The sequence below is a fragment of the Staurois parvus genome, unplaced genomic scaffold (genome assembly GCF_062004578.1).
Source record: "Staurois parvus isolate SC_StPar_1 unplaced genomic scaffold, SC_StPar_1.0 ptg000978l, whole genome shotgun sequence".
NCBI lineage: Eukaryota > Metazoa > Chordata > Amphibia > Anura > Ranidae > Staurois > Staurois parvus.
Window position 1 is genome coordinate 2,331,316 of NW_028318774.1, and position 25,818 is coordinate 2,357,133.

Sequence of the window (25,818 nt, forward strand, 5' to 3'; positions counted from 1 at the left end):
CTGTGTGTAAACAACACAGGTCTCTCTTCTGCCAGCAAGAACATGCTGCTTTGTATTTCTCTGAACAGCAGAGAAATACAATGTAGCATGTCTCCGTAGTAAAATGGAACACTTAGTAAAAAACACCCACATCACACAGTTATCCCTTTGATCGCCCAAAACTTGACCCTTTCCTGCCCAGTGTCATTCGTACATTGTCAATGATTTTTATTAGCACTGATCACTGTATTAATGTCACTTGGGATGTTAGTGGCAGTCAGTTCCCACCCAGTGACAGAATGCCCGCCGTAGTCCCGATATAACTTGCTGATTGCCGCCATTACAAGTATAAAAATTCCAGTGTGTGTATACCGCCATTTGTAGATGCTATAACTTTTACGTAAACCAGTTAATTTGCACGTAGTGGGATTTTTTTTGTTTAGCAAAGACATGGAACAGAATACATTTTGGCCTAAATTTATGACGAAATTAGATTTTTTAAATTTATTTATTGGATATGTTTTATAGCAAAACGTCAAAAATATTGTTTATTTTTTGTTTATAGTTAAAAAAATTTAAACCGCGCGTGATCAAATACCACCGAAAGAAAACTCTATTTTTGGGGAAAAAAAAGAACATGAATTTAAATTATGTACAGCGTTGCATGACTGCGCAATCTTCAGTTAAAGTAACGCAGCACCATATCACAAAAAATGGCTGGCCCCTAAGGGGAGTAATTCCTCTGGAGGGAAAGTGGTTATTTGTGTCAGTCTCAAAACTTTTGGCCAGGGCTTTACTTTAAGCCAGGGTTTCACATAGAAGCCTGGCAACTAGAATATTATGGTGATTGTGACGGGCGCGGCATCAGACCCCAGCCCTTCTCACCAACTTGTGACCGAAGGACCAGCCAATCTAAGACCATGCTGCCACTTGCGTAACAATGCCACTCTCAGCTGCATCCTGCACAAAGACGCAATGTATGTGCCAGCAGCCTGAGAGCGATTGTTACTGGGTCACGTTAATTACGCAACTAACCCTTAACACTGCCACCACCACCTTTTTTACAGAGAAGGAGGAAACTCACAAATCTTAGCAGTAACACTATGATGTTTGAATAAGCGTCTGTATACACACTGCCACCGCAGACAGATGTATGCAGAGAGTTAAAACGTAAGGTAGTACTCTTCAGAGACAGGGATTCTTTTAGTTTGCATTAAAAGCATTAGAGACAGTTTCAATACTATTCAGAAAATAGGATTTATTACTAAAAAGGTCAAAATGGTACAATTAAAATATTTACAGAAAAGATGTAACAAAAATATATATATATAGAGAGAGAGAGAGAGAGTGCAATAACCGAACAGAGAGATAAAAGAAAGAGAAGTTTTAGAAGGTAGGATACTTGCAGAGGTCCTTGGTTTAAGCAGAGTCCAAGTGTCCAAACAAAAGGTTGTCTTTTCTCCCAAAGATGGTTCCTGGTGTTAAAAGGGAGAATCTCTTCTTTTCTCTCCAGGCATGGCAGCCTTTATACTAGTGTCCCAGCAGGGGGTGTATACTGAAGCCAAGGGCCAATCGCCTCATTTGGGGAGGGGTGTTAGGCGTGGGAACCAGGCTATGACCAAATCCCTCGCGAGTTTATACCATGGTCAATAACCTTCAATATGTACATGTAGCATCCTAGCCGCTGGCAGATTAATATGAAGAATCATATTCTGAATGTCCAGACACCAAATATGGCATATCTTACCATTCCAGATAAAAATATATTGCTTTCTACTCTCTTGTAGACGCCACATAGGGATGTAATGTGTCAGGTGACTCGTATAAAAATGACCTATCTGAATATATGCTTTATTTTAATGTGCTCTGTTCCTGTTGAAGTTTATGAATTTGTATGAAAAAGTGATTCAAGCGGGATGTACGTTTTATGGCCACTCTGAGATAATGTTTCATGTCAAGTGACAACTGAGTTATAGTTTTAAGACCGGGCAGATGAAAGTGTTTGTCAGACCCTCTGGAACCAGGCTTAATTGGGGTTACAACCATGAAGCGTATCCAGGGGTGCCTTATGCACTTGTGACCCCAGTGCACACACAGACATATCACATTCCATTCAAAGGGGAGGGGGGACTTGATGGAGTGAGAAGGATAGTTGGAGGATGAATCAAATATGATTGTCAGCGTCCGTATCTATACGCAAAATTATAACAGTGATCAGTAATGGTAGTTCAAACACTTATTTCATCACAGGTTTCTTTTAGGGCAGTGGTTCCCAGCTTAGTGGTTGCAAACATCTGATATTAACGGTGAACAAGCTTTACCCCTCTATAGTGTGTGCTTGTTTCATTTAAGAGCACTAAGTGGCATTTCTGTCTGCTGCCTCATTCCTCTTTTTATCTGCATGAGTCACTTCAGACAGGTTTTCCTTACACCAAGAGGTAAAAAAGTGACTGAAGCGGAAGGTGCAGGACACAGCTTGTGATTGACAACCTCAGTTCTGGAGAGTGTGTCCCTTCTCTCCAATTGGCTCTCCGTGTTACCCACACTAAGCTCTGCAAAGTGTAATTTCATCTCCGTGCCCCCTGCTTTCTGGAATCTCAGATGAGCTGTATAAATTCTGCACTTTGAACAGATGTAGAGGAGAAAGGGCTAGCGATAAACATGTAAAACCTATGTAAGAGGATTTGTCTCATCTCTGTGTATTACCTCAAGCTAGTCACTTAATCTGTATTTGTGAGGGTTTACAACCAGGTACTCCCTACAGGCCATCTTTTGGGAATTTCCCTTAGATACAATAGCTGACATAAATTCCAAGCCATTGACATTGCAAGGTGAAGAAAATCCTGAAAACATGATCTGTTGGTATTCAAGGACTGAGGCTGGGAACCACTAGTTTAGGGCATCAACCCTTACATTCTCATACGAAATGCTGCCTCAGATCAAAATGCACATAAAATGAGAAATTTGTACTAATTCAACTTTTTTCTTTGTCAAAGTTTGTTTCAAAAGGAGAAACATCGTGAAATGATCCATGTGAAGTGCTTTGAGAACATGTACCAGTGGAACCAGGTAAAATATAGTTCCTCAATAATGCTAAACTCCAGGTCATCCTAAAACAGAAAATCCTTGCATTATTAGATTTTTCATTGGGACGTAAAAAGAAAAAAAAACACCTATTATATGAATGATGCAATGTGACTGCATCTTTTTGTATACGGCTGGTCTTGAGAAGGATACAGCCTTCTGCAGTACTTCATAGGCTTGTGTGCTTACCTGAGAAATATGTCCTAGAAGGCTTCAGGGCATCACTATGTAATGAGTGGTGTTTGGATGGTAGCAGTACGAAGCAGCTGCATAAGCTGGTACTGTAATCTATATAGAGGTGACATGGTTGGGCATCTTGTTTGTGCACCATTCCAAGAAATTCCACCTTAGGGACAGGTCAAAGACTAGTCTTCTAATGCATTGAAGCTTGGCCTATATAGCAGTCTAATGGTGGGGCCAGAGTTTCATTGTTCTGGGTGAACATCGTTTGACGTCCTCTTGGAGGGAGCCTCGTGCGCATCTGTGATCTGTCACAGGCTGTGTATCGGACACAGCCTATGACTGATTAGTGTACCGGCCTGCCGCCGGTACCATGTGATCACAATGACCAGTCACAGCAGAACACAAGACAATTGTAAATGAATGGCTTTGATTCATGCCATTCATTGTTAGAATTGTGTTGGCTATGATTGGTCACAGTGATCACATGGTACAGACAGGGTCAATCACAGCCCATCTGCACCATGTGATTAGCTATAGCCAATCAGAGCTAAGCACAACAAAACAAACTGAATTAAATTTAATTCAATAAAATGTTTGCTTATAGCAGTGAAATTCACTGCTATGAGCAATTATAATGTTAAAAAAAAAAGGTTTACACTTCCCCAGAGTAGTACAATGTTACTATGGTAACATAATTTTGCTCTGGTCACCGTGTGTTAAAAAAAATTGTAAAGCGAATAAATGTAATAAAGAAAAAATAATGAAAAGAAAATATACAAATTTTGTTTTTTTTTTCTCGTACTGCCACCAGTCAGTGTCCCTGATCACCGCCACACCATTTATATGATGACGCTATACTGCACTGGTGACAGTGTTCAAAAAGAAATATGTTCAAAAAATTACAACTTTAAATAACTCTCCATGCCTCTTACTAAATACTTGTATTGTCTACTTTCCAAAACTGGTCATTTGGGGGACATCTGTACTGTCTTTTCATTTTTGGGCCTCAAGAAATGATAGGCCATAAGTACATCAGGATTGATCGACTTTCAGATATATACCATAGATTGTGGATTCTATAACTTTCCTACAGACTAAACATACACGGATTAGTTTTTTTTTGGGGGGGGGTTAATGTTTGGTCTTTTTTTGTTCATTTAGCAGAGAATGACCCAGTGGTGATTAAATACCACCAAACGAAAGCTCCATTTGTGTGAAAACACATTCTCTGCATTCTCTGTGCAGTCTATAACTCTTTTAATACAAGACAGGATTTTGCTTGCTTTAGAAACCGCAGCTTGGCATTGCATGCAATTATTAAGCTTGTGACCTACCAGAACTCCCAGATCCTTCTCCACCATTGGAGTTATACTCCCCCCCCCCCCCCCTTAATGGGATGGCTGCATCAGATTTTGTTCTAGGCTTTATTTTCATCCAGCAGCCAGTTGGCCTGGGTTTTTTTTTTTGGGGGGGGGGGGGGGGTTCTTTTTTTAAGCAGAACAGGCTCCCCTGCAAATGTAGCAGTTTGTGCTGAGCCCAGCCATTTACCACTGACGGGTGTTTTCAGTGTTCATCTTTTTTAATTAATGTAAAGCCTTTATTCCCCCAAAAAACAAACTGTTGCCGTAACTGCTTGTGTAACTATAGAGCAGTGGTTCTTAACCTTTTTGGAGGTACTGAACCCCACCAGTTTCATATGCGCATTCACCGAACCCTTCTTAATTGGAAAAATAAAATATGATTTTTAAAATTCAAAACATAGGTATATATTTATACATAGGTGCACAAAATGAACAAAACCATTAAGAACAAAGAACAAAACCATTAAAACATGATTTTCACACAAAAACAAAATAATGAATATTTACCGCAAATCAGTGTGACTTCTGCTGTTGTCTTTCAGAGGCCAGTTCAGAAATGCGCGGCATTACCTTGGCAAGTGCCACTCTCATGTCATTTTCGCAACAAAGTCTGTTCCTTTTCTTCGTCTTTATGTCCAGCATCCTCGAAAAGGATTGCTCGCAAAGATATGTTGTAACAAACGGTATGAAAATTCATCCCCCATATAGTAATTCATCCCCCATATAGTAATTCATCCCCCATATAGTAATTCATCCCCCATAGTAATTCATCCCCCATATAGTAATTCATCCCCCATAGTAATTCATCCCCCATATAGTAATTCATCCCCCATATAGTAATTCATCCCCCATATAGTAATTCATCCCCCCTATAGTAATTCCTTCCCCATATAGTAATTCCTTCCCCATATAGTAATACATCCCCCATATAGTAATTCATCCCCCATATAGTAATACATCCCCCATATAGTAATTCATCCCCCATATAGTAATTCATCCCCCATATAGTAATTCATCCCCCATATAGTAATTCACCCCCCATATAGTAATTCATCCCCCATATAGTAATTCATCCCCCATATAGTAATTCATTCCCCATATTAATTCATCCCCCATATTAAGTCCCCAAGTCCCCCCTGTGTCAATTCACTTACCTTTGCTCCGCGCGTTCCTCTCGCTGTATTCCCGCGCCGTTCCGGTCTTCAGGGCGGACTGTGAGAGGAGCCTAGCTCCTCTCACGTTCGTCACGCTGCCCCGCCTACACACATCCTGACAGCCAATCACTGGCTATCAGGATGTGAGTGGCAGCGAGACTGGCCAATCATTGCATTTGAGTCCCTGCCGCCCGAGAGGAGGGAGGGGAGCGGGCGCCCGGCACACAAGAGCCGCGGCTTGCCGACCACTGGGCATGTCATCACAAATCATATGAGTCGGGTGTGGGTCACCTCCGCCGAACCCCCGAGACTGACTCACCGAACCCCTGGGGTTCGATCGAACCCAGGTTAAGAACCACTGCTATAGAGTCATGTGTAGTTTGGCCCCTCCCACCAGACTGACAATGTTGCTTTCCAAAGGTCACCCCTGTGCTCCATTCAGTGTGGGGGCACTTTAATACAGGGCTAAATTACCAGTTGAAAGCAGAGGGAAAAGCCTAACAGAAAACTAATGCAGCCACCACATTTAAGGATTGGTAAGCTACAATATATACATTTTTGGCTTAAATTAGAAAAAGGTACCTACTGAATAAAGGTACCTAATAAAAATCACCCTTTGAATTTTGCCAGTTTTGTTTGCATACCTGTAACCACTTTCCTACTGAGCTAATTCTGATTTCTGTCCTACATTTTTTGCTAGAAAATTACCTTGAACAGAGAGGTAAAATATTTTCTAGGGGCAAAGGCCTTAGGGAATAAAATAATGGGTTTTGCAATTTTGTATGTGACATGATAGTTGCGCCGTGGTTTTATAGATGCAATTTTTTGGAGAAAAAATACACTTTAATTTTAATGTAGACCATATAATACCAATTTTTTTAGTAAAATAGATACCAAACATGTTGCGCTTTAAAATTGTGCACACTTGATCACTGTTTACATATGTGTGCAGAACAGAGGTGTGTGTTCACCTTTGTGCGTGACATCCCTTGTGACAGTAATAGGCAGTGACAGGTACTTTTTATGGAGAGATTGGGGGTCTGTTAGACCCCAGATCTCTCCTCTGGCCTCCAATGCAGTTGATCAGACACAGATTGGTCTGATCGGCTACTTCAGTTGCTGGTAACTGGCCAGTTAACCGTGCCAAAAGCAGAATTGCTTCTGATTTCTGACGTCACACAGTGGTAAGAACAACTTCATTTCCTCTCACTGTTTGCCCGGGGCTAGATGCATTCTTTCCAGGCTCCTCCGTTGCTCAGGAGAGCCTAGTAAAGGCAGCGGCAGGAGGGGGGTAGGACCTCCTTTTTCCACCTGTAAAAGTAGTCCAGCAGTTTTTGAGCCACTTGGGCTTCTTTTAGTCAAGAGAATCGCTGGGGCTTTAAAATTATACCAGGACCATGGTTGTAGCCTCAGCCATGATCCCGATATAACCGCTTCCATACAAGGCCATATATATACGTACGACTGTAGGGAAGCTTTTAAACTCTAGGAAATAAATTTCTTTATCGTACATCACGGGACACAGAGTAGGCTATTCATGACTGTGGATTATATGCCACCTATAGGTGAATGGACACTGACCAACCAATCAGAGAGGAAGTCCTCCCCTATATAACTCATTCTACACAGGAAGTACTTCAGTTTGTTTACCAGTGTCTGTAAGGTGGATGGTCACTGTAAGTGTTTCTCGTGCTCCATGGAGGTCTGGATGGGTTCTCTGCGGAATCATGGACTTGAATCTGAGCTATTTGGAAAGCTGCTTAGCCAAAATAGATGTTACTCATGCCTCGCTAGATAAAGAGAAGAATCCTCGGGGGTTTGCCTGTAATGCAGCCTTACGGTGCTAGACCCTATGTAACAGAACCCTGTGCAGTAGAAACTGACCAAGGCGTTTTTCTGTTAGGGTGCTGTACAAGTCCGAGGCAGTGGCCCCATTTAATAGTCCTTTAGGGTTTATATGACAGCTCACCGTGATGGGTGAAGATTAGTACTTGACGGAAAGTCGTCCCGACTTCAGCGGGATTGGTAAGCTGCCTCTGTATTTTCTTAAAATCAAATTGTAGTTTTGGAGGGAAAGGAGAGGCCTATTTCTGCTTCAATAGGTCGTGGTACCACTAGGTGGGTGCTCGCTGTGATCCTTCCATTATGTTTGCCTTTGTTTTATCTTTTTTGGATGCCAGTAGAGGGAGCAGAGTGCCTGGTAGTACTGCCGATCGCAGGGCATGTGCACGGCGGGGGTATGCACGAGAATCAGGAGCGCGCATGCTCAGTGTAGGCCAAAAATGGAAGTCGGCCCTGTTTATCCATCATCCTGGACGCTCGTGGCTGGGTTGCTGCTGGATGCTGTGGCCGGGACACAGAGCAAGCTTTTCGGTGGGGGCATGTGAGTACTCCCCTTGGTGTGGACAGTAGGCCAGTCAGATGGCATCCTTTGGGCGTCCCGGGAAGCAGCGGTTGCAGTGAGTGTTTGAGTGAGGGAGTTGCATAGCTGTATTGGTCCCTGTGTTGATGTTTCTTGGTACATAGTATAAAGCGCTTAGCGAAGTAATGTCTTCCAGAAAGCAGAGTGGGGGAGGCACGGCAGGAAGGGTCACTAATGTACCGCCGTCAGGTCCTTTTCAGCCTAGTCAGAGTTCTATTGCGATATCCTCTCCTAGATGGCCAGAGACTTCTGGGCAATTTGAGTCACTGCGGTTGTCTGGCATTGTAGCTACTACTGGTGCTTCTAAAGCAGCTTATGTAACCAAGGAGGATCTTCAGCCTTAGCAGGGTTAGAGAATAAGATCGCAAGAATGATTACCTCTTTTTCACAAAGTGCTAAAAAACGGGAGAGGTCTCCATCACTAGGGCCACCAATCCTGGAGCAGGAATGGGTGGATCCTGAGGATGAGGAACTGGAGTAAGGTCAGGCATTAGAATCTCTATCGGAGGGGTCACAGCCTGAAGAGAAGCAAGTGATTTCTGCATCTCAGTCTCAGAGGTTATTGGTGTAAGACCTCACTAATATGGTATGCTCTGGTTTCAGGATACCACCAGTAGAAACCTCTGAGGTTACTTATTCCTGTTTGGGCTCTTTGAAACCTCTGCAGAATGTTCAGGCCTTTCCCGTACAACCTCTCCTGCAACAGATTATGTATGCTGACTGGGATTACAGAAACAGTGTTTGCATTCCTCCAAAAAGGTTTTCCTTTTTGTATCCAGTTGATAAGTTTAAGAAATGGGGTATGCCTGTAGTGGATGCGGCTATTTCATCCCTAAGGCTTCTTTCTCCTTGGCAGGTTCTGCCGCATGGCCTGCAGTGGCCGCTATTGGCATTTACCAGAGTCTTTCTATCAAGCGATTGCTTTGAATGCCTTCAGGGCAAGGGGATTGTTCAGCCATGGATTTGAATGATGTTCCACTTGCTTTGTTTTGTGGTTGATGCGCTTTAAGAATTCAATTTAGCAACATTTCTCAATTGGCTCTCTTACCAGTACACATTCGCAGGTTTTTGTGGCTGAAGAGTTGGTTGGCGGAACTGCTATGCAAGAAGTTGCTGGCAGGTTTTCCCTTTTATGGGGAGAGACTGAAGAGCATTTAGACAAGAATATTCAGAGAATTTCTGGTGGAAAGACTTCTCCTTTACCCTTTAAAAGGAAATCCAAGCACCCTTCTTTTAAGGGGGCAGAGGCCTCAGTGACTAGGACCTCAGCTACCAAACAGTCTATTCGCTGCACACAGGCGTCAGCCTCTAGGGGTAGGACTCAGAGTCAGAACCCAAGTATGCCCTGGGTGCAAAAGTCAGCCAAAGCAGATCCTAAGTCTGCCTCCTTATGAAAGGGCACCCCCACTTATTCGGGTGTGGGGAAGGTTTTAGAATTTGTAACAGTCTGGAAGGCTCTAAGCCAAGACAAGTGGGTAATTTCCACAATTTTGCTAGGGTGCAGATTTGGAATTTCGGGTTCTTCTCCCGCCCCGGTTTCTAAGGTCACATGTACTGACAAATACAGTGAAAAAAAGGCGGCTTCTACAGGCGCTCGATCACCTATTCTCCTAGGTGATGATCACGGAGGTTCCAATAGACGAAAGAAATCAAGGGTTTTATTCAAACCTATTCACAGTCCCAAAGCCAAATTAGTATGTGAGGCCCATTTTGGAACTCTGAATGTCCCGACCTTTCGTATGGAATGCATTCGGTCGGTAGTAGCTTTTTTGCAGGAAGGAGACTTTTTTAGCATCCATCGACATCAAGAATGCTTACCTGCATGTAGTGATATTTCTCGCTTATCATAGATTTCTGCATTTTGCAGTAGGGTCTCAGCATTTTCAGTTCATAGCACTTCCTTTTGGTCTGGCCACAGCTCCTCAAGTGTTTAGGAGAGTTTAAGCTCTGGTATTAGGGCTTCTCAGAGCTCGGGATATCAAACAGGATATCTAGACAATTTGTTGCTCAGGGGTCAGTCTGTGCTAGGTCTGAAGCAGGATGTGGTTTTTATGGTTCTGATCTTGAAACAGCTTGGCTAGGTGCTCAATTTAGAGAAGTCGGCCTTGGAGCCAGTACAGAGAGGCTTATCATAGATTTCTGCATTTTGCAGTAGGGTCTCAGCATTTTCAGTTCATAGCACTTCCTTTTGGTCTGGCCACAGCTCCTCAAGTGTTTAGGAGAGTTTAAGCTCTGGTATTAGGGCTTCTCAGAGCTCGGGATATCAAACAGGATATCTAGACAATTTGTTGCTCAGGGGTCAGTCTGTGCTAGGTCTGAAGCAGGATGTGGTTTTTATGGTTCTGATCTTGAAACAGCTTGGCTAGGTGCTCAATTTAGAGAAGTCGGCCTTGGAGCCAGTACAGAGAGGAAAATTTGGGGATAATCCTAGACACTGTTCATGCAAAGGTGTTTATTCCTGTAGGGAAATGCTGCGCCCTGAAAGAACAAGTCTGCAGTTTAAGGGCTAGGATATATCCTGCAGTTGAAAAAGATGGTGTCTTCATTTGAGGCAGTTCCCTATGTGCAGTTTCACTCCAGACTGGTGCAACAGAACATTCTGTCCATTTGGAACAAAAATATTCCAGCCCTAGATTCTTGTAAGTCTGTTTCCAAAGGTACTGCCAAGTCTGAATTGGTGGTTGGTGTCTTGGAATTTGAAGAACGGGAGATCCTTTTGGCCGGTGGTATGGATATTGGTAACCACCAATGCCAGCTGTCTTTTCTGGAGGAGGCCACGGTTCAGGGAATCTGTTCTGGAGGAGGCCATGGTTCAGGCAACATGGCTTCCACAGAAGAGGATTCTTCCCATCAGTGTCCAGGAACTTTGTGCAGAATGGCTTTCCCAGGGATATTGGACGTCCAGAATTCAGGGATGGACACTAAGAATTCAGTCCAGCAATGCCACAACAGTGGCATACATCAACCACCAGGGCGGTGCAGGGAGTCAAAGAGCTCTGGAGGAAGTAAACTCAATTCAGACCTGGGCAGAAAGACATGTTCCACGTTTATCAGCAGTATTCATCCTGGTTGTAGAGAATTGGCAGGCTCCTCAGCCTTTCCAGGGTAATGGGTTTTGCATCCCGAGGTTTTTGCAACAATCTGCCAGTTATTGTTTTACCCGGTCGTTGATCTGTTGGCATCCAGGTTCAACGACAAGGTCGACCATTTTGTCTCCAGGGTAAGGGACCCTTGAGCGATGGGGGTAGATGTCTTAGTCATTCCTTGGAACTAGTTTTGTCTGACTTGTGCTTTTCCTCCGATTCAACTACTGCCACATATTTTACCGTTCTGGTGATACTGATTACCCCGGCCTGGCCTAGGAGGGCCTGGTACGCAGACATAGTGAAACTGGCAGTGTACAGACCTTGGTCTATGCCAGCCACACCTGCTGGCTCAAGAACCTTTATTGCACCCAGCTTTACGTTCGCTAAATTGACAGCCTGGCTATTGAGACCCAGATCCTCAGGGACAGGGGGTATCAGATTCCATCGTCCCCATTATGTTGAGCGCTTTATTACAGATGCGGGAAGGCCTACTTTTTCTCGTGTGAGGTTCGGAAAGGTCACCCACAAAAATACGTAATTGGTAGGATTCTGTCGTTTCTTCAGTTAGGGTTGGAGAAGAAATTGGCTGTTGGTGCCATTTAAGGGTCAGGTTTCAACATTAGTTTTTTTTTTTTTTTCCAGAGGCCCATTACGTCTCACTCTTTGGTTCGTACTTTTTTTTAGAATGAATAATGCAGTTACCTTTATGTCCTTGGGACCTGAACTTTGTTTTGAAGGTTTTGGAAAAACGACCATTTGAATCTATTGGGGAGATTCCTCTGCTCCTGTTGACTTGTAAGGTTTTGTTTCTAGTGGCAATCACTTGTGCACGAAGGGTGTCAGAGCTTGCAGCTCTTTCTTGCAGAGAACAGTTTCTGGTTATACATCAAGATAAGGTGGTATTGCGACCTCAGACGACTTTTTTTTACCAAAGGTGGTTTCTAGCTTTCATCTCAATCAGGACATCATTCTGCCTTCATTCATTCTGCCTTCATTCTATCCCTTGCTGACAGGCCTCTGTCAGCAAGGGATAGAAATGTTATATCTACTGTGGCTGGTCAGCAAGTGGTTAAAGTTGTGTAATTAAATGGTATTACAAAGGAAAAAAGTATTGAAGAAAGGGAGTTGGAAAAATGCATGGAAAGCCAAGACACCAGCTGAAATCTCAGGAATTAGAAAGCAATTCTGCTCCTTGTCAGTGTAAAATATCAACTGGTTCAGTCTCAACTTATGGCCTATAAAAAGGTGCCTCATTACCAAAGTGTCTCACAAGAAATATCTCATGATGGCTATAAGTAAAGACCTTCGCAACTTTATTGTTGCAAAACGTACTTATGGCATTGGTTACAGAAGAATTTATAAACTGCTGAATGTCCAAGTGAGCCCTGTTGGGGCCATAATCTGGAAGTGGAAAGAACATAATTTCACCATAAACAGTCTACAACCCAGTGCTCATCGTAAGATTTCTGACAGAGGAGTGAAAGGAATTATCATAAGAGTTGTCCAAGAGCCAAGGACCACTTGTGGAGAGCTTCAGAAAGACCTGGCAGGTACAGTTAATTCAAGGAAAACAAGAAGTAATGCTTTCAACCGCCATGGCCTGTGTGCATGCTCACCACGCAAGTCTCCATAGTTAAAGAAAAGGCATGTTGAAGCTCATTTAAAGTTTGCTGCACAGCATTTAGACAAGCCTGTAAAATACTGGGAAAATATAGTCTGGTCAGATGAGACCAAAATTAAACTCTTTGGATGCCATAATACACACCATGTTTGGAGGTCAAATGGCACTTTTGCACATCACCTCACCCCAAAAACACCATACCAAGAGTGAGGTTTGGTGGTGGAACCATCATGGTGTGGGTCTGTTTTTCAGCATACAGTACTGGCAAACTTCATGCCATTGAAGGAAGCATAAATGGAAAAGTGTACCAAGACATTATAAAAATCTGCTGCCATCTACCAGGATGATGAAAATAATACAAAGGTGGACATTTCAGCAAGACAATTACCCCAAACACAAAGCCAAGGAAACTCAATTGGTTTCAAAGAGAGAAAATAAATCTGCTAGAATGGCCCAGCCAATCACCTGACTTGAAGCCAATAGAAAATCTATGAAAAGAACTAAAGATAATAGAAGAGGTCCACGGAAACTTCAAGATTGAAGACTGTGTGGAGCATTTGGCTAAAATCACACCTGAGCAATGCACGTGACTAGTTTCTCCATACAGGAGACATCTTGAAGCTGTCATTACCAACGAAGGGTTTTGTACGAAGTATTAAATTTCATTTAGTATGTTCAATACTCTTTCCCTGTGTCATTCCATTTTAATACACATATTGCATGGGTTTTTACCAACGTGGTGAAAATTTCATGTCAATAGCACCTTTAGAAATATATTTACCAAAATAAATGGTGACATGTTCAATACTTATTTTACACAGGTCTGTATATATTTGGACACAGGCACAATTTTAGTTTTTTTCAGGTATTTACCAAAGCATATTCAAGCTGTTGTTATATAATGGATATGGGTTGAAAGTGAACACTCTGTTTTGAGTTGAGGGTATGTACATCCAAATTGGAGGAAGGGATTAGGAATTACAGTTTTTAAGAGTAGCCACCCCCCCTTTTTCAAGGGACAAAAAGTAATTGGACAATTGAATCAAAAGCTGTTTCATGGCCAGGTGTGGGCTACTCTGTGATTTTTCCATCAATTAAGCCGGTAAAATATCTGGCATCAATTCTACATGTGGTATTTGCGTTTGGAATCTATTGGTGTGAACCTACATCATGTGTTCAAAGGAGCTGTCCATGCAAGTCAAACAGGCCATTGTAAGACTTCAAAAACTAAACAAATCCATCAGAGAGATAGCAGCAACATTAGGAGTGTCCAAATCAACAGTTTGGTACATTCTGAGGAAAGCAGAATGCACTGGTGAGCTCAGCAACATCAAAAAGTTTCCTTTGCATACCGTCAATGAAGCGAATCTTGCCTAGCTTTGTAAGGCCACCGCTTGTTCTTCAGTTCATGCCTTCTCCAAATTCTAGCAGGTAGAGCAGGCAAGTGCAGTTGAATCTTTGATCCACAAGGTTCTTTTAGAGACACTCTGCACTGGTTTCTTGACTCACAGCCTTTTCCACTGTCCAAACACCTGAAGGTAGCAGCCTGGTTGCAGTGAAGGGAGCTGGCTTCAGTGCACCATTTAGAGGTGTAAAAGCATTATCAAAGAGAAGAAAATGTGCCTCTCACTAACCCTGTAAATTAGTATGTAGATGAATGTGGCCTCAGCCAGCACTGCTCCAGCCACGCCCTCCTGACATGTTTCACCAAGTACACCAGGGTTAGTCACAGAGGTCAGAGTATAACCCAATTAGTTATAAACATGAAGTGCTCCAAGAAAAGGATTTTAGATTTACTAAATATCTTGTTTTTCTGACGTGAATAGCACCCAAACGGTGCTTCAAACAGTATTATACAGTCAGTGGGCTTTATTCAAATGCATCTATCTAGGTTATTGCTTACTGTTGTGCCCTTCTCCCTTACTTGGTATATAGAAATGCAAAGCTTTAGCTGTCACCTGTGCAGAATTAGAGCAGAGAGTAATGACGTCTTCAGCTGTTCCATTTTCTATAATTCGGGTTGACTATTATGTACGCATATTCATCATTTAGCTGTACTTAACAGGGATCAGTGACAGCTTTCTTAGCATGTTGAGACGGTTTGCCTTAATTCCGTATTAAAATAAGTATGAATTTATCCTTTCACTCTTTACTAACTTTCATGATTGAGTTAATATTTGCTGAACCTAGTGTACCTGTGTTCTGTTTTATTTTTAATGTTCTTCAAGTTTTTAAATAGTGCACTTTGTTTTACATTTTGTCTCGTGGAGTATTTTACAGTGAAATGGGAAAGCCTTTGTGAGGCGAAATCAGGTCATCAGACGGGATTATATGTGTGACACTTGGATTTGGCATTTTATATTTTAATCTTCAGCATTGCCAGGAGATGCTGTTATCAGAATGCATTCAATTTCATAAAGTAATCCTCTTGCTTTGCTGGGTTAGCATGTCCTTCCAATTCCCTCTTAAAGCGGGATTATATTGGCGTTCAGGAAAACCTGCACTTCCACAGCGCTAATGGCAGGAGGGTGACCTGTGTTCTGTAATATGCATTTTTTATATGAGGCAGCTCAGCTTAATATATCACAGTGATAATGTTCCCAATATTTCTTTCATGTATTGTCTTTATAAATCCATGGCTAAAATGTTTGTAATGCCTATAATCATCTCTGCTAAGCACTTTTTTTTTTTTTTTTATCTTATATTGCCACACTATATAACCCAAGAAAACAAAACCTAGTACTCAATCTGTGAAAGCAGCTTCATTTTTATTATATTGGGAGTTCTAATGGTAGGAAGGAAATAGCTGCAGCAATTTAAAGTGGCTGCATAAATGAAAGCTTGAAACAATCGAAATCTTGCATAAAATCACTGTGGCAAACATTGCTTTCTGCTGCCACCTCTGATCACATCAGCTTCTCAGTGACAAAAGTGTCAGTTACACATAATTTTAACACATGGCAGGTACAGTGGATACAGATTTGCCCCCCCCCCCCCCAATCCAGCTACATCAGGTAGTAAAACAGTGCTCATATTTCTGCATGTTGATTGGTATGCAACTCGGGCAGGAAAACCCTTCTAGGCTGATAGCAGTGTAAATAGGTCCCCTTTACAACACCTTGTACCAGCTCAAGGACCTGTGTCAGTTGGCTTTTGTTTGATTAAAAGGGATTATACATTGTGATACAAGTCTATTGGGGTCAAAGAAATGAATATGCACAAAGAGCATACACATAAGAGTCCAGTGCTACTTCTGGAAGTATCCCTTGTGTATGGTGAAATCCACAGCAGTCCAAAAGCACGAATCAGGGAAGAGGATCCTACAGCTTCTGGGTAAGTCTGAGACTGATCCACTCCATGGTCATGTAAAGAAGCAGGGTGCAAGAATCAATAAATTCAGGCTTTATCCCATTAAAATAATAGCACACTTAAATTCAAGAGGTGCTGTGTCCAGCATTAGGTGCAAAGGGAAAGCATGGGAATCAACCTAAGATTATGTAAGGGCTTGTATCGCTGAGCCTTCGTGATGAAGAGCAGGACCCTCCACAACTTTTGGAGACAGTGGCGTCTACGGCCGCCCATTGTGTACCTCGTATATAGGCAACAGCAGCAAACAGTCAGTGGGGAGAAACAGATAGTGACATATTGCAAGGGTCCCGCCCCTTTTTTTTTAAGCTCTGTGTGACATGCACAGGCCAGACCGCTGTCACCTTCAATAACTTTTGACAAATAACTGGCCAAACGCACTCTGTGCTGTCACTGCTGCGCAACTATGATACTCTCAGCCTCCTCACCTTGCACAAAGGGTTTGCAGGACCACAACCTGAATGCCAACAGACTCAGCGATTGTCACTGGATTTAGTTAACTGAGTAATTAACCCTTTAAACTCCAAGCTGCCACCAGATAGCTTTTGGCCTATCAACCCTTTGCAATAACAGCAATGACTATCATGACTTTAAATAAACGTCTGCTATGTACACACTGTCACCACAGACAGGTATGTGTAAGTAGCACTCTTCAAGAGAGAGGTATTCTTTAAGTTCTGCCTTATTGCATTAGAGACAAGTGTAAACTTTTCCAAAATATTATTTAATAATAAAAAGGTAAAATGGTGCAAGTAAAATATTTACATAAAAAGGGTATTACAAAGGTAACAAAGACAACAATGCAACAGTAAAACAAAAGGGTTTAAGAATGAGAAGTACTTATCAAGTCCTGATTCAGCGAAGTTCAGTCAACAAGCAAGATGGTACAGTGGCTCTCATAAGACTTGACAGGTCTTCCTTGGTTTGATGGTAGAGGAGAGCTGACAAATGTGTTTGCAGCCCCTCTTTTCTGAACTTAGAGGGCTGGTGTTGATAGAAATGACTTGGCCAATCGCCAGATCCAAGGGCCACTGGGATGTCACTGTGTTCATGACCATGTCCCAAATAGTTTTCTGTAGGTATTAATATTGTTAAATGTCTGCAGGTTAGAGGCTGCTAACTTGCATATTGAATTTCCTTTTGAATGGAGATATATACATTGCTCCAAAAAATAGGAGAGCACTTTTTAATCAGAGTATAGTATGAAGTCCATTAAACTCCTGGGATAATGATTTGGTCAGTTAAGTAGCAGAGGGGGTTGTTAATCATCTTCAGCTGCTTTGGTGTTAATGAAATAAACAGGTGCACTAGATGGGCAACACTGAGACGACCCCCCCCCCCCCCCCCCCAAAAAAAAAAATAACAGGTATGGTTTTACAGGTGGAGGCCACTGCCATTTTCCCCCCTACTCTTTTCTGTTTTTTTTTTTTTTTTTTTTTTTTAAACTATTTTTCCATTTGGCTAGGGTCAGTGTCACTACTGGGTAGCATGAGGCACCTGGACCCTATAAAATGTCCCCAATGTCTTAAATCACCACAAAATAAAGTCTTTTTCTTCTTTCAAAATGAATCTCTCTCTTAGTTCGTGAAGTTTCCAATGATCATAAACCTCAAAAAACAAACTCAAAATAGTGTCATAACCTTTATAAAATTAATATGTGCCACTCACTGTGAGTCATGCAAAACACATAACTAGTGCAAAGAAAAAAAAAATGTATGTATATATATTATATACACATATATATATATATATATATATATATATATATATATATATATATATATATCCAAATCCTCCAAACGTGAAAACACTCCAATTGTGTCCACTACAACAAATCAGTGGTTTACTCAAATAATGTGTATAACCACACTATATCCAAAAACAGTGATCACCTTATGCCCATGAAATCACAATATAACACTCCAACTCGTGTAACAGTGAACAATTACCATATATATATATATATATATCAGAAGGGCATATCATAAGCTAGGATGACATCTTTCTTCAGGATCCAAGTCAGTTCTCAGATTTCTCCTCCATTTCCCTCATAAATTAATCCACAGTTAGATATGGTGAATCAAATATAATACCAGTTTATTCAGCAACTTACATTTAAAATTGGAGAAAAGAGCTCCTCAAGGCAAAGACAATTCCACTCTGTGTTTGTGAAGCAAGGGAACACCCACATGTTCCCACTTCCAAAATGGCTACGATCGCACTTCCGGTAAACGTTGATGCATCACGTGTCATGACACGTTTCATCACTTCGACTTTCTTAAGGGACCCCTTAAAGTCAAGGAAGTGACGAAACGCGTCAGACACGTGACGGCTGACGCATCGACGTTTACCGGAAGTGCGATCGCGGCCATTTTGGAAGTGGGAACATGTGGGTGTTCCCTTGCTTCACAAACACAGAGTGGAATTGTCTTTGCCATGAGGAGCTGTTTTCTCCAATTTTAAATGTAAGTTGCTGAATAAACTGGTATTTATATTTGATTCACCATATCTAATTGTGGATTCATTTATGAGGGAAATGGAGGAGAAATCTGAGAACTGAGTTGGATCCTGAAGAAAGATGTCATCCTAGCTTATGATATGCCCTTCTGATATATATATATATATGTGTGTGTGTGTGTGTGTGTGTGTGTGTGTCTATATGGTAATTATTCACTGTTACACGAGTTGGAGTGTTATATTGTGATTTCATGGGCTTAAGGTGATCACTGTTTTTGGATATAGTGTGGTTATACACATTATTTGAGTGAACCACTGATTTGTTGTAGTGGACACAATTGGAGTGTTTGGATATATATATATATATATATATATATATATATATATATATATATATATATATATATATAAAGTTTTTTTTTTTCTTTTCTTTTTTCTTTCTTTGCACTAGTTATGTGTTTTGCATGACTCACAGTGAGTGGCACATATTAATTTTATAAAGGGTATGACACTATTTTGAGTTTGTGGTTTTTGAGGTCTATGATCATTGGAAACTTCATGAACTAAGAGAGAGATTCATTTTGAAAGAAGAAAAATACTTTATTTTGTGGTGAGTTAAGACATTGGGGACATTTTTTATGATTATTTGATTTTGTATAAAGAAAAGGTGTTTATATATAATTTTTGATTAACTTTCAAGGGTGGAAGTGAATAACTTTTCTTCAAGAGTGGGATTGATATAGTTAGTTTTGTGCTGATAGGCAAGTATAATACCTGGACCCTACAGAGGTTGCACAGGCAGTCCAACTCTCAAGAGCATGGAGGAGATTTCTGGAGACAGGCAGTTACTGTAGGTGAGCTGGACAGGGCCGTAAAAAGGTCCTTAACCCATCAGCAGGATCGGTATCTGCTCCTTTGTGCAAGGAGGAACAGGATGAGCACTGCCAGAGCCCTACAAAATGACCTCCAGCAGGCAACTGGTGTGAATGTCTCTGACCAGACAATCAGAAATCAACTTCATGAGGGTGGCCTGAGGTCCCCGACATCCTCTAGTGGGCCTTGTGTTCACTGCCCGGCACCATAGAGATCAATTGGCATTTGCCATTTAACACCATAATTGGCAGGTCTGCCACTGGCACCCTGTGCTTTTCACAGATGAGAGCACATGTGACAGACGTGAGAGGATCTCGAGAAGCTGTGGAGAACATTGTACTGCCTGTAGCATCGTTCAGCATGACAGTTTGGTGGTGGGTCAGTGATGGTCTGGGGAGGCATATCAATGGAGGGATGCACAGACCTCTACAGGCTAGACAATGGCACCCTGACTGCCATTAGGCATCAAGATTAAAGTCTTGGACCCATTGTCAGACCCTACACTGGTGCAGTGGGTCCTGGGTTCCTCCTGGTGCACGACAATGCCTGGCCTCATGGGGCGAGAGTAAGCAGGCAGTTCCTGAAGAATGAAGGAATTGATACCATTGAATGGCCCCCACGCTCGCCTGACCTAAATCTAATAGAATACCTCTGGGATATCAGGTTTTGGTCCAACAGTCAGACAGTCCAGGAGCTCAGTGATGCCCTGATCCAGATCTAGGAGGAAATACCCCCGGACACCATCCATTGTCTCATTAGGAGCATGGCCTGATGTTGTCAGGCATGCATACAAGCACGTGGGAGCCATACGAACTACTAAGTACCATTTTTGAGTTGCTGCAATGAATTTTCGACAAAATGGACTAGCCGGCTGCATCATTTTTTTTACTTTGATTTTTGGGATGCTTTTGAATTCAGTCCTCTGTAGGTCCATCATTTTCATTTCCATCAAATGATGGGGCATCCTTCTATTACCCAGTCCATATCAGTATAGATATCCAGCTTCTATGAGATTTTCCCCCATTTGAGCTCTGATGTGTTTTCAAAGTGTTCCTTTAATTTTTTGAGGGGTGTGTATATATATATATATATCAGATATCTATTTCCCCTGGGAGGGGTGTGGGGGCCTAATGCACTCTGATATCATAGGGGTGTTTGAGCTGAAAATGCTGCTAATTAACTGATAAGAGGTAAATATGGCTTTATTCTTGCTGTACTGTTAATATTTCAGAAGTTATTATATACACTGAAGTTTTTTAGTCTGTCAGTAACAAGTCAGTCAGGAATGCCTATTGGCCATTCCACCAGATGAGCTATTTAAGACTGATATACAACTAATATGTCTGAGACTAGGACAGGTATGTGTTAAAATTCTAGTTACTAGCTTTCAAGTTTGACAGTTTTATGAGGACATTGAGACATGTATTGTGGTTAAATTCTGCTAATCCTATCAAAGTACTGATTTGGTGTGCACCTAAAAGTTTGTTGATTGTACAAGGGAGTAAGGTCACTGCTGTTATGTCTCGTATTCTGACAAAATGCCATGGATGACCTTGGACCTGAACAACATGACTTCCACATACAGCTTTTCTTATGCCCAGTATGTTTAAAGCGGAGTTCCACCCAAAACTGGAAGCTCCGCTTTTTTACTTCTTCCCCCGCTACATTTTGCACCTTTTTTGGGGAGGGCAGGTACCTGATTTTGACAGCTACCAACTCCCACTTCCGGCTCAGTTTACCGCAGTGAACGAAGCAGGAAGTTTGGCAACCCCTGCAGCCATCTGGGACCCAGAGGACTGTGGTCCATTCACAAAGCGCAGCGAACTGCGCTCATGGGCAGTAGTTAACTGTGAAAACCACTTGGCCTCACTGCCATTTTCCCTTCGTCAAGATGGTAACGCCAGCACCCGACAGCTGATTTGAAGAATCGGCTTAGGGTGAGGACACCGTTGGATGCATGGACAGATAAATTCCCTAATGTTCAAAGTCAGCAGCTACAGTATTTGTAGCTGCCTACTTTTATTATTTATTTTTTTTTTTTTGGAAGGTGGTTGGGGCCAGAAATCTGCATTAATTACTTCCAGTCCCGGCCATTTCTGGCACTTTTTTGTTCACATGTAACAATTAGTTTTTTATGCTAGGAAATTACTTAGAACCCCCAAAATGTATATATCTTTTTTAAAGCAGAGGCCCTAGAGAATATATTGGTTTTTAAGTTTTTTTATGTCACACGGTATTTGCGTAGCTGTTTTACATACGCATTTTTGTGGGGAAAAAGTATACTTTTTTTTTTTTTTATTGCAAGAAAACACAACCCATTTCTTTTGTAAAATAGAAAAGGTGTTACACAGAGTCAATAGATACCAAATGTGTCACGCTTTAAAATTGTGCATGCCCATGCAATGGCGACAAACGTAAATTTTGCTATCCATATGCGACGCTTTAAAAGCCTTCTTAGGATACCACCTTTTGATTAATAGAGGAGGTCTGGTGCTAGAATTACTGCCCATGATCTGATATTTGCAGTGATACCTCATGTGTGGGCTGTTTGCATGTGTGCGGGACTGATGTGCGCATTCGCTTTTGAGCCAGAGGATATTTTTTATTTTTATTCTTTTTTTTTTTTTATCTTTTGATCACTGTTATTGCTGTCACAAGGTATATAAACATCCTTGTGACAGCAATAGGCACGTGACAGGTACTCTTTAGGGAGAGATCTGTGGGCTTATAAGACCCCAAATCCCTCCTCTGTACTTAAAAGCATTTAACAACACCAATATCTGTGTTTGTGAATGCTTTTATTTTTTTTAAATGGCGCTGTTTACTTCCAAGTAAACCAGAAGTGATGTCAGGGCACTGCTTCTGGTTTACTGTTATGGAGTGCCGATCTCTGCTTTTTTTTCAGCTTTCCCGTTAGCCAGTGGATATGCCAGCTGGTCTCCCAGTGGGACGTGAGAGTTGGAGGGGGTGGGGGACGTCGTCCCCTCCCACTGCTTGTAATAGCAATCAAGCGGCTGGAAAGCCGGTTCGATTGATATTACAAGAGCGTCGACCACCAGCTCTAAAATACAGAACCGTGGTTGATGCCTGCTGTGGCAGGCATCACTCTTGTATAAGCACCGAAAGTCCAGCAATGTACCGGTACGTCGCTGGACGGCAGGTGGTTAAAAAGGGGCGTGGCCTTCTTACTTTTTCTCACCTGACAGTCCAAAGCTGTTGCCTGGATATGAAGTGTATGTCAGGTGGATATAGACGCTGCCAGATCCAACAGTTGTTTCTTCACCACAGAGGCTTAGTGATGTGGGCCCATACATCATTTTAAGTTGATTCCCTTTGCTCCCCTCTGCACTTCATGCTGGACACAGCACTTCTTCAATGTAAGTGTGCTATTATTTTTATGGAATAAAGTCTGAATTTTTATTGGTCCTTGCACCCTGCTTTTCTGTTTCTCTACATAACTATGGAGGTCAAAGGCAGGTCAGAAGGTCAATTGCTGGTCCACTTCTGTCAGAACATTAGCTCTGAGAAAATATTCAGTGTATAGTTTATGAAACTAGGTGGGGATCTGGAATTCAGGACATTCCCTACTACAGTGCCTTGAAAAAGTATTAATTTTGTCATGTTACAACCAAAAACGTAAATGTATTTTATTGGGATTTTATGTAATAGACCAACACAAAGTGGAACATAATTGTGAAGTGGAAGGAAAATGATAAATGCTTTTCAAAATTTTTCACATCTGAAAAGTGTGGTGTGCATTTGTATTCAGCCCCCTTTATTCTGGTAGCACTAACTAAAATCTAGTGTAACCAATTGCCTTCAGAAGTCACCTAATTAGTAAACAGAGTCCACCTGTATGTAATTTAATCCCAGTATAAATACACCTGTTCTGTGAAGCCCACAGGTTTGTTAGAGCACATTAGTGAACAAACAGCATCATGAAGGCCAAGGAACATGCTACCAAACAGGTCAGGGATAATGTTGTGGAGAAATTTAAAGCAGGGTTAAGTTATAAAATAAAAAATATACCAAGCTTTGAACAACTCAAGGGCAAGGAGAGCATTAATCAGAGAAGCAGCCACGAGGCCCATGTTAACTCTGGAGGAGCCACAAAGACCAACAGCTCAGATGGGAGAATCTGTCCAAAGGACAACTTTTAGTTGTGCCCTCCACAAATTTGGCCTTTATGGAATAGTGGCAAGAGGAAAGTCATTGTTGAAAGAAAGCCATAAGAAGTCCCGTTTGCAGTTTGTGAGAAGCCATGTGGGGGACACAGGAAACGTGGAAGAAGGTGCTCTAGTCAAAAGAGACCAAAGTTTAATTTTTGGGCCTAAAAGCAAAATGCTTTGTGTGGCGAAAATCTAACACTGCACATCACCCTGAACACACCATCCCCACAGTGAAACATGGTGGTGGCAGGATCATATTGTGGGGATGCTTTTCTTCAGTAGGGACAGGGAAGCTGGTCAGAGTTGATGGGAAGATGGAGCCAAATACAGGGCAATCTTAGAAGAAAACCTGTTAGAGTCTGCAAAAGACTTGAGACTGGGGCGGAGGTTCACCTTCCAGCAGGACAACGACCCTAAACATCCAGCCTGAGCTACAATGGATTGGTTTAGATCAAAGCATATTTATGTGTTAGAATGGCCCAGTCAGAGTCCAGACCTAAAAACAATTGAGAATCTGTTCACAGCTCTCTCCATTCAATCTGACAGAGCTTGAGAAAAGAAGAATGGGCAAAATGTTTACTCTTGATGTGCAAAGCTTGTAGAGACATGCCCAAAAGGACTGCAGCTGTAATTGCAGTGAAAGGTAGTTCTACAAAGTATTGACTCGGGGCTGAATACAAATGCACGCCACACTGTTCAGATATTTATTTGTAAACAATTTTGAAAACCATTTATCATTTTCCTTCCACTTCACAATTGGGGCTCATGTATACTGCAGCTGATAAACTCACAATTAGGAGCTGTTCAGCGTTTTTTTTTCAGCAGCCCCTGAACTCACACTAATGTTTTCCTATGTGTCCATGTACACATCTTTGTTTACAGTCCTTCACAGGCATTTCAGTTTACAGTTTTTTTTAACGCAGAAAAGTTGCGTTCAGCAGTTGATTTTATCAGCGTTTCAAACGCTAAACGCGGCTAATCGCGTTTTTAAGCATTTGCGTCTGAATTTTTTTTTTTTTTTTAACTTTCAGTTCCTGATGCTGTACTGAACCTTTTTTCATAATGAAAAATGCATGCAAAGCATTTTCAAGGTACCCAGATGGGCAAAACACTGAAAACAGGATGTCCCTACCAAGCTTGTCACATGTTGTAATGACCAATTCACACCTCAGACCTCTCCCACCCTTGGAAACAAAAGATATGTTAATGACCATTCATGCCTCAAAGTACTTATGAAGACCCCCTGCCAGATGGCCTTAATGACTCACTCTACCAAACAAAAGAAATGTTAATGAGCAACACCTAATCTAATTTTCAGCACATACTGCTGTTTCTGCTTCTACTCTCTATATTTCTCTGAAACAGTCTGAAATAGTTAATAATTTACCACTTTTCAGTGCATTCTGGGCATTTGGGAGGTTCTGCTGTGCTTTTCTTTAAAAAAAAAAAAAAAACTCTTCTAAACGCAAATGGGCATAAACACGTTATGAAAACGCTGCTAAACAGATGTTTCTTAATCTGCGTTTTCGAGCAGTCAGTTTCCATCGTTCAGAAGTGTCCCGTGTACATGGGGCCTTATGTGCCACTTTGTCTTGGTCTATCAGATAACACCCCAATAAAATACATTTGTTTTTTGTTGTAAAATGACAAAATGTGGAAAATTTCAAGGAATATGAATACTTTTTCAAGGCACTATAATTTTCATAAATCAATTGATAATCCAAGTTTTTTATTTGCACTAATTTGAAGATGAAATAAAAAGCAATAATGTGCAAAAATTTACAATTATTAATAGTATAATCCGTGAAAATGGTAATGAAATATCATAGGTGATGATAAAAATAAACAGTTCAAAATAGCAGTACAATTATCTAATCCAAAATAATGGCTAGGAATTCAAACCAGCAACTATTTTCAAATAGTAATGAATTGAAATAGCTGCCTAGAATTGCAACGTAGGAAACTTTCAGTAACTCAGCAGCATATGACAACAGTTATGCAAATACATGATGTGATCTCTCTACAACCAGATATTCAAAGCTCAACATGTACCATGGTATGAA

The 25,818-nt window shown here is 41.5% G+C and overlaps 1 protein-coding gene across 1 annotated transcript in view; it reads left to right on the forward strand.

The window, feature by feature from the left end:
- TDRD9 (tudor domain containing 9) overlaps positions 1 to 25,818 on the forward strand; it is a 395,653-nt gene that overhangs the window by 367,326 nt on the left and 2,509 nt on the right. The window contains exon 35 of the mRNA XM_089657266.1: positions 2,976 to 3,048. Within this exon, the coding sequence (XP_089513392.1) occupies positions 2,976 to 3,048 (73 nt within the window). The remainder of the gene's footprint in view (positions 1 to 2,975; positions 3,049 to 25,818) is intronic.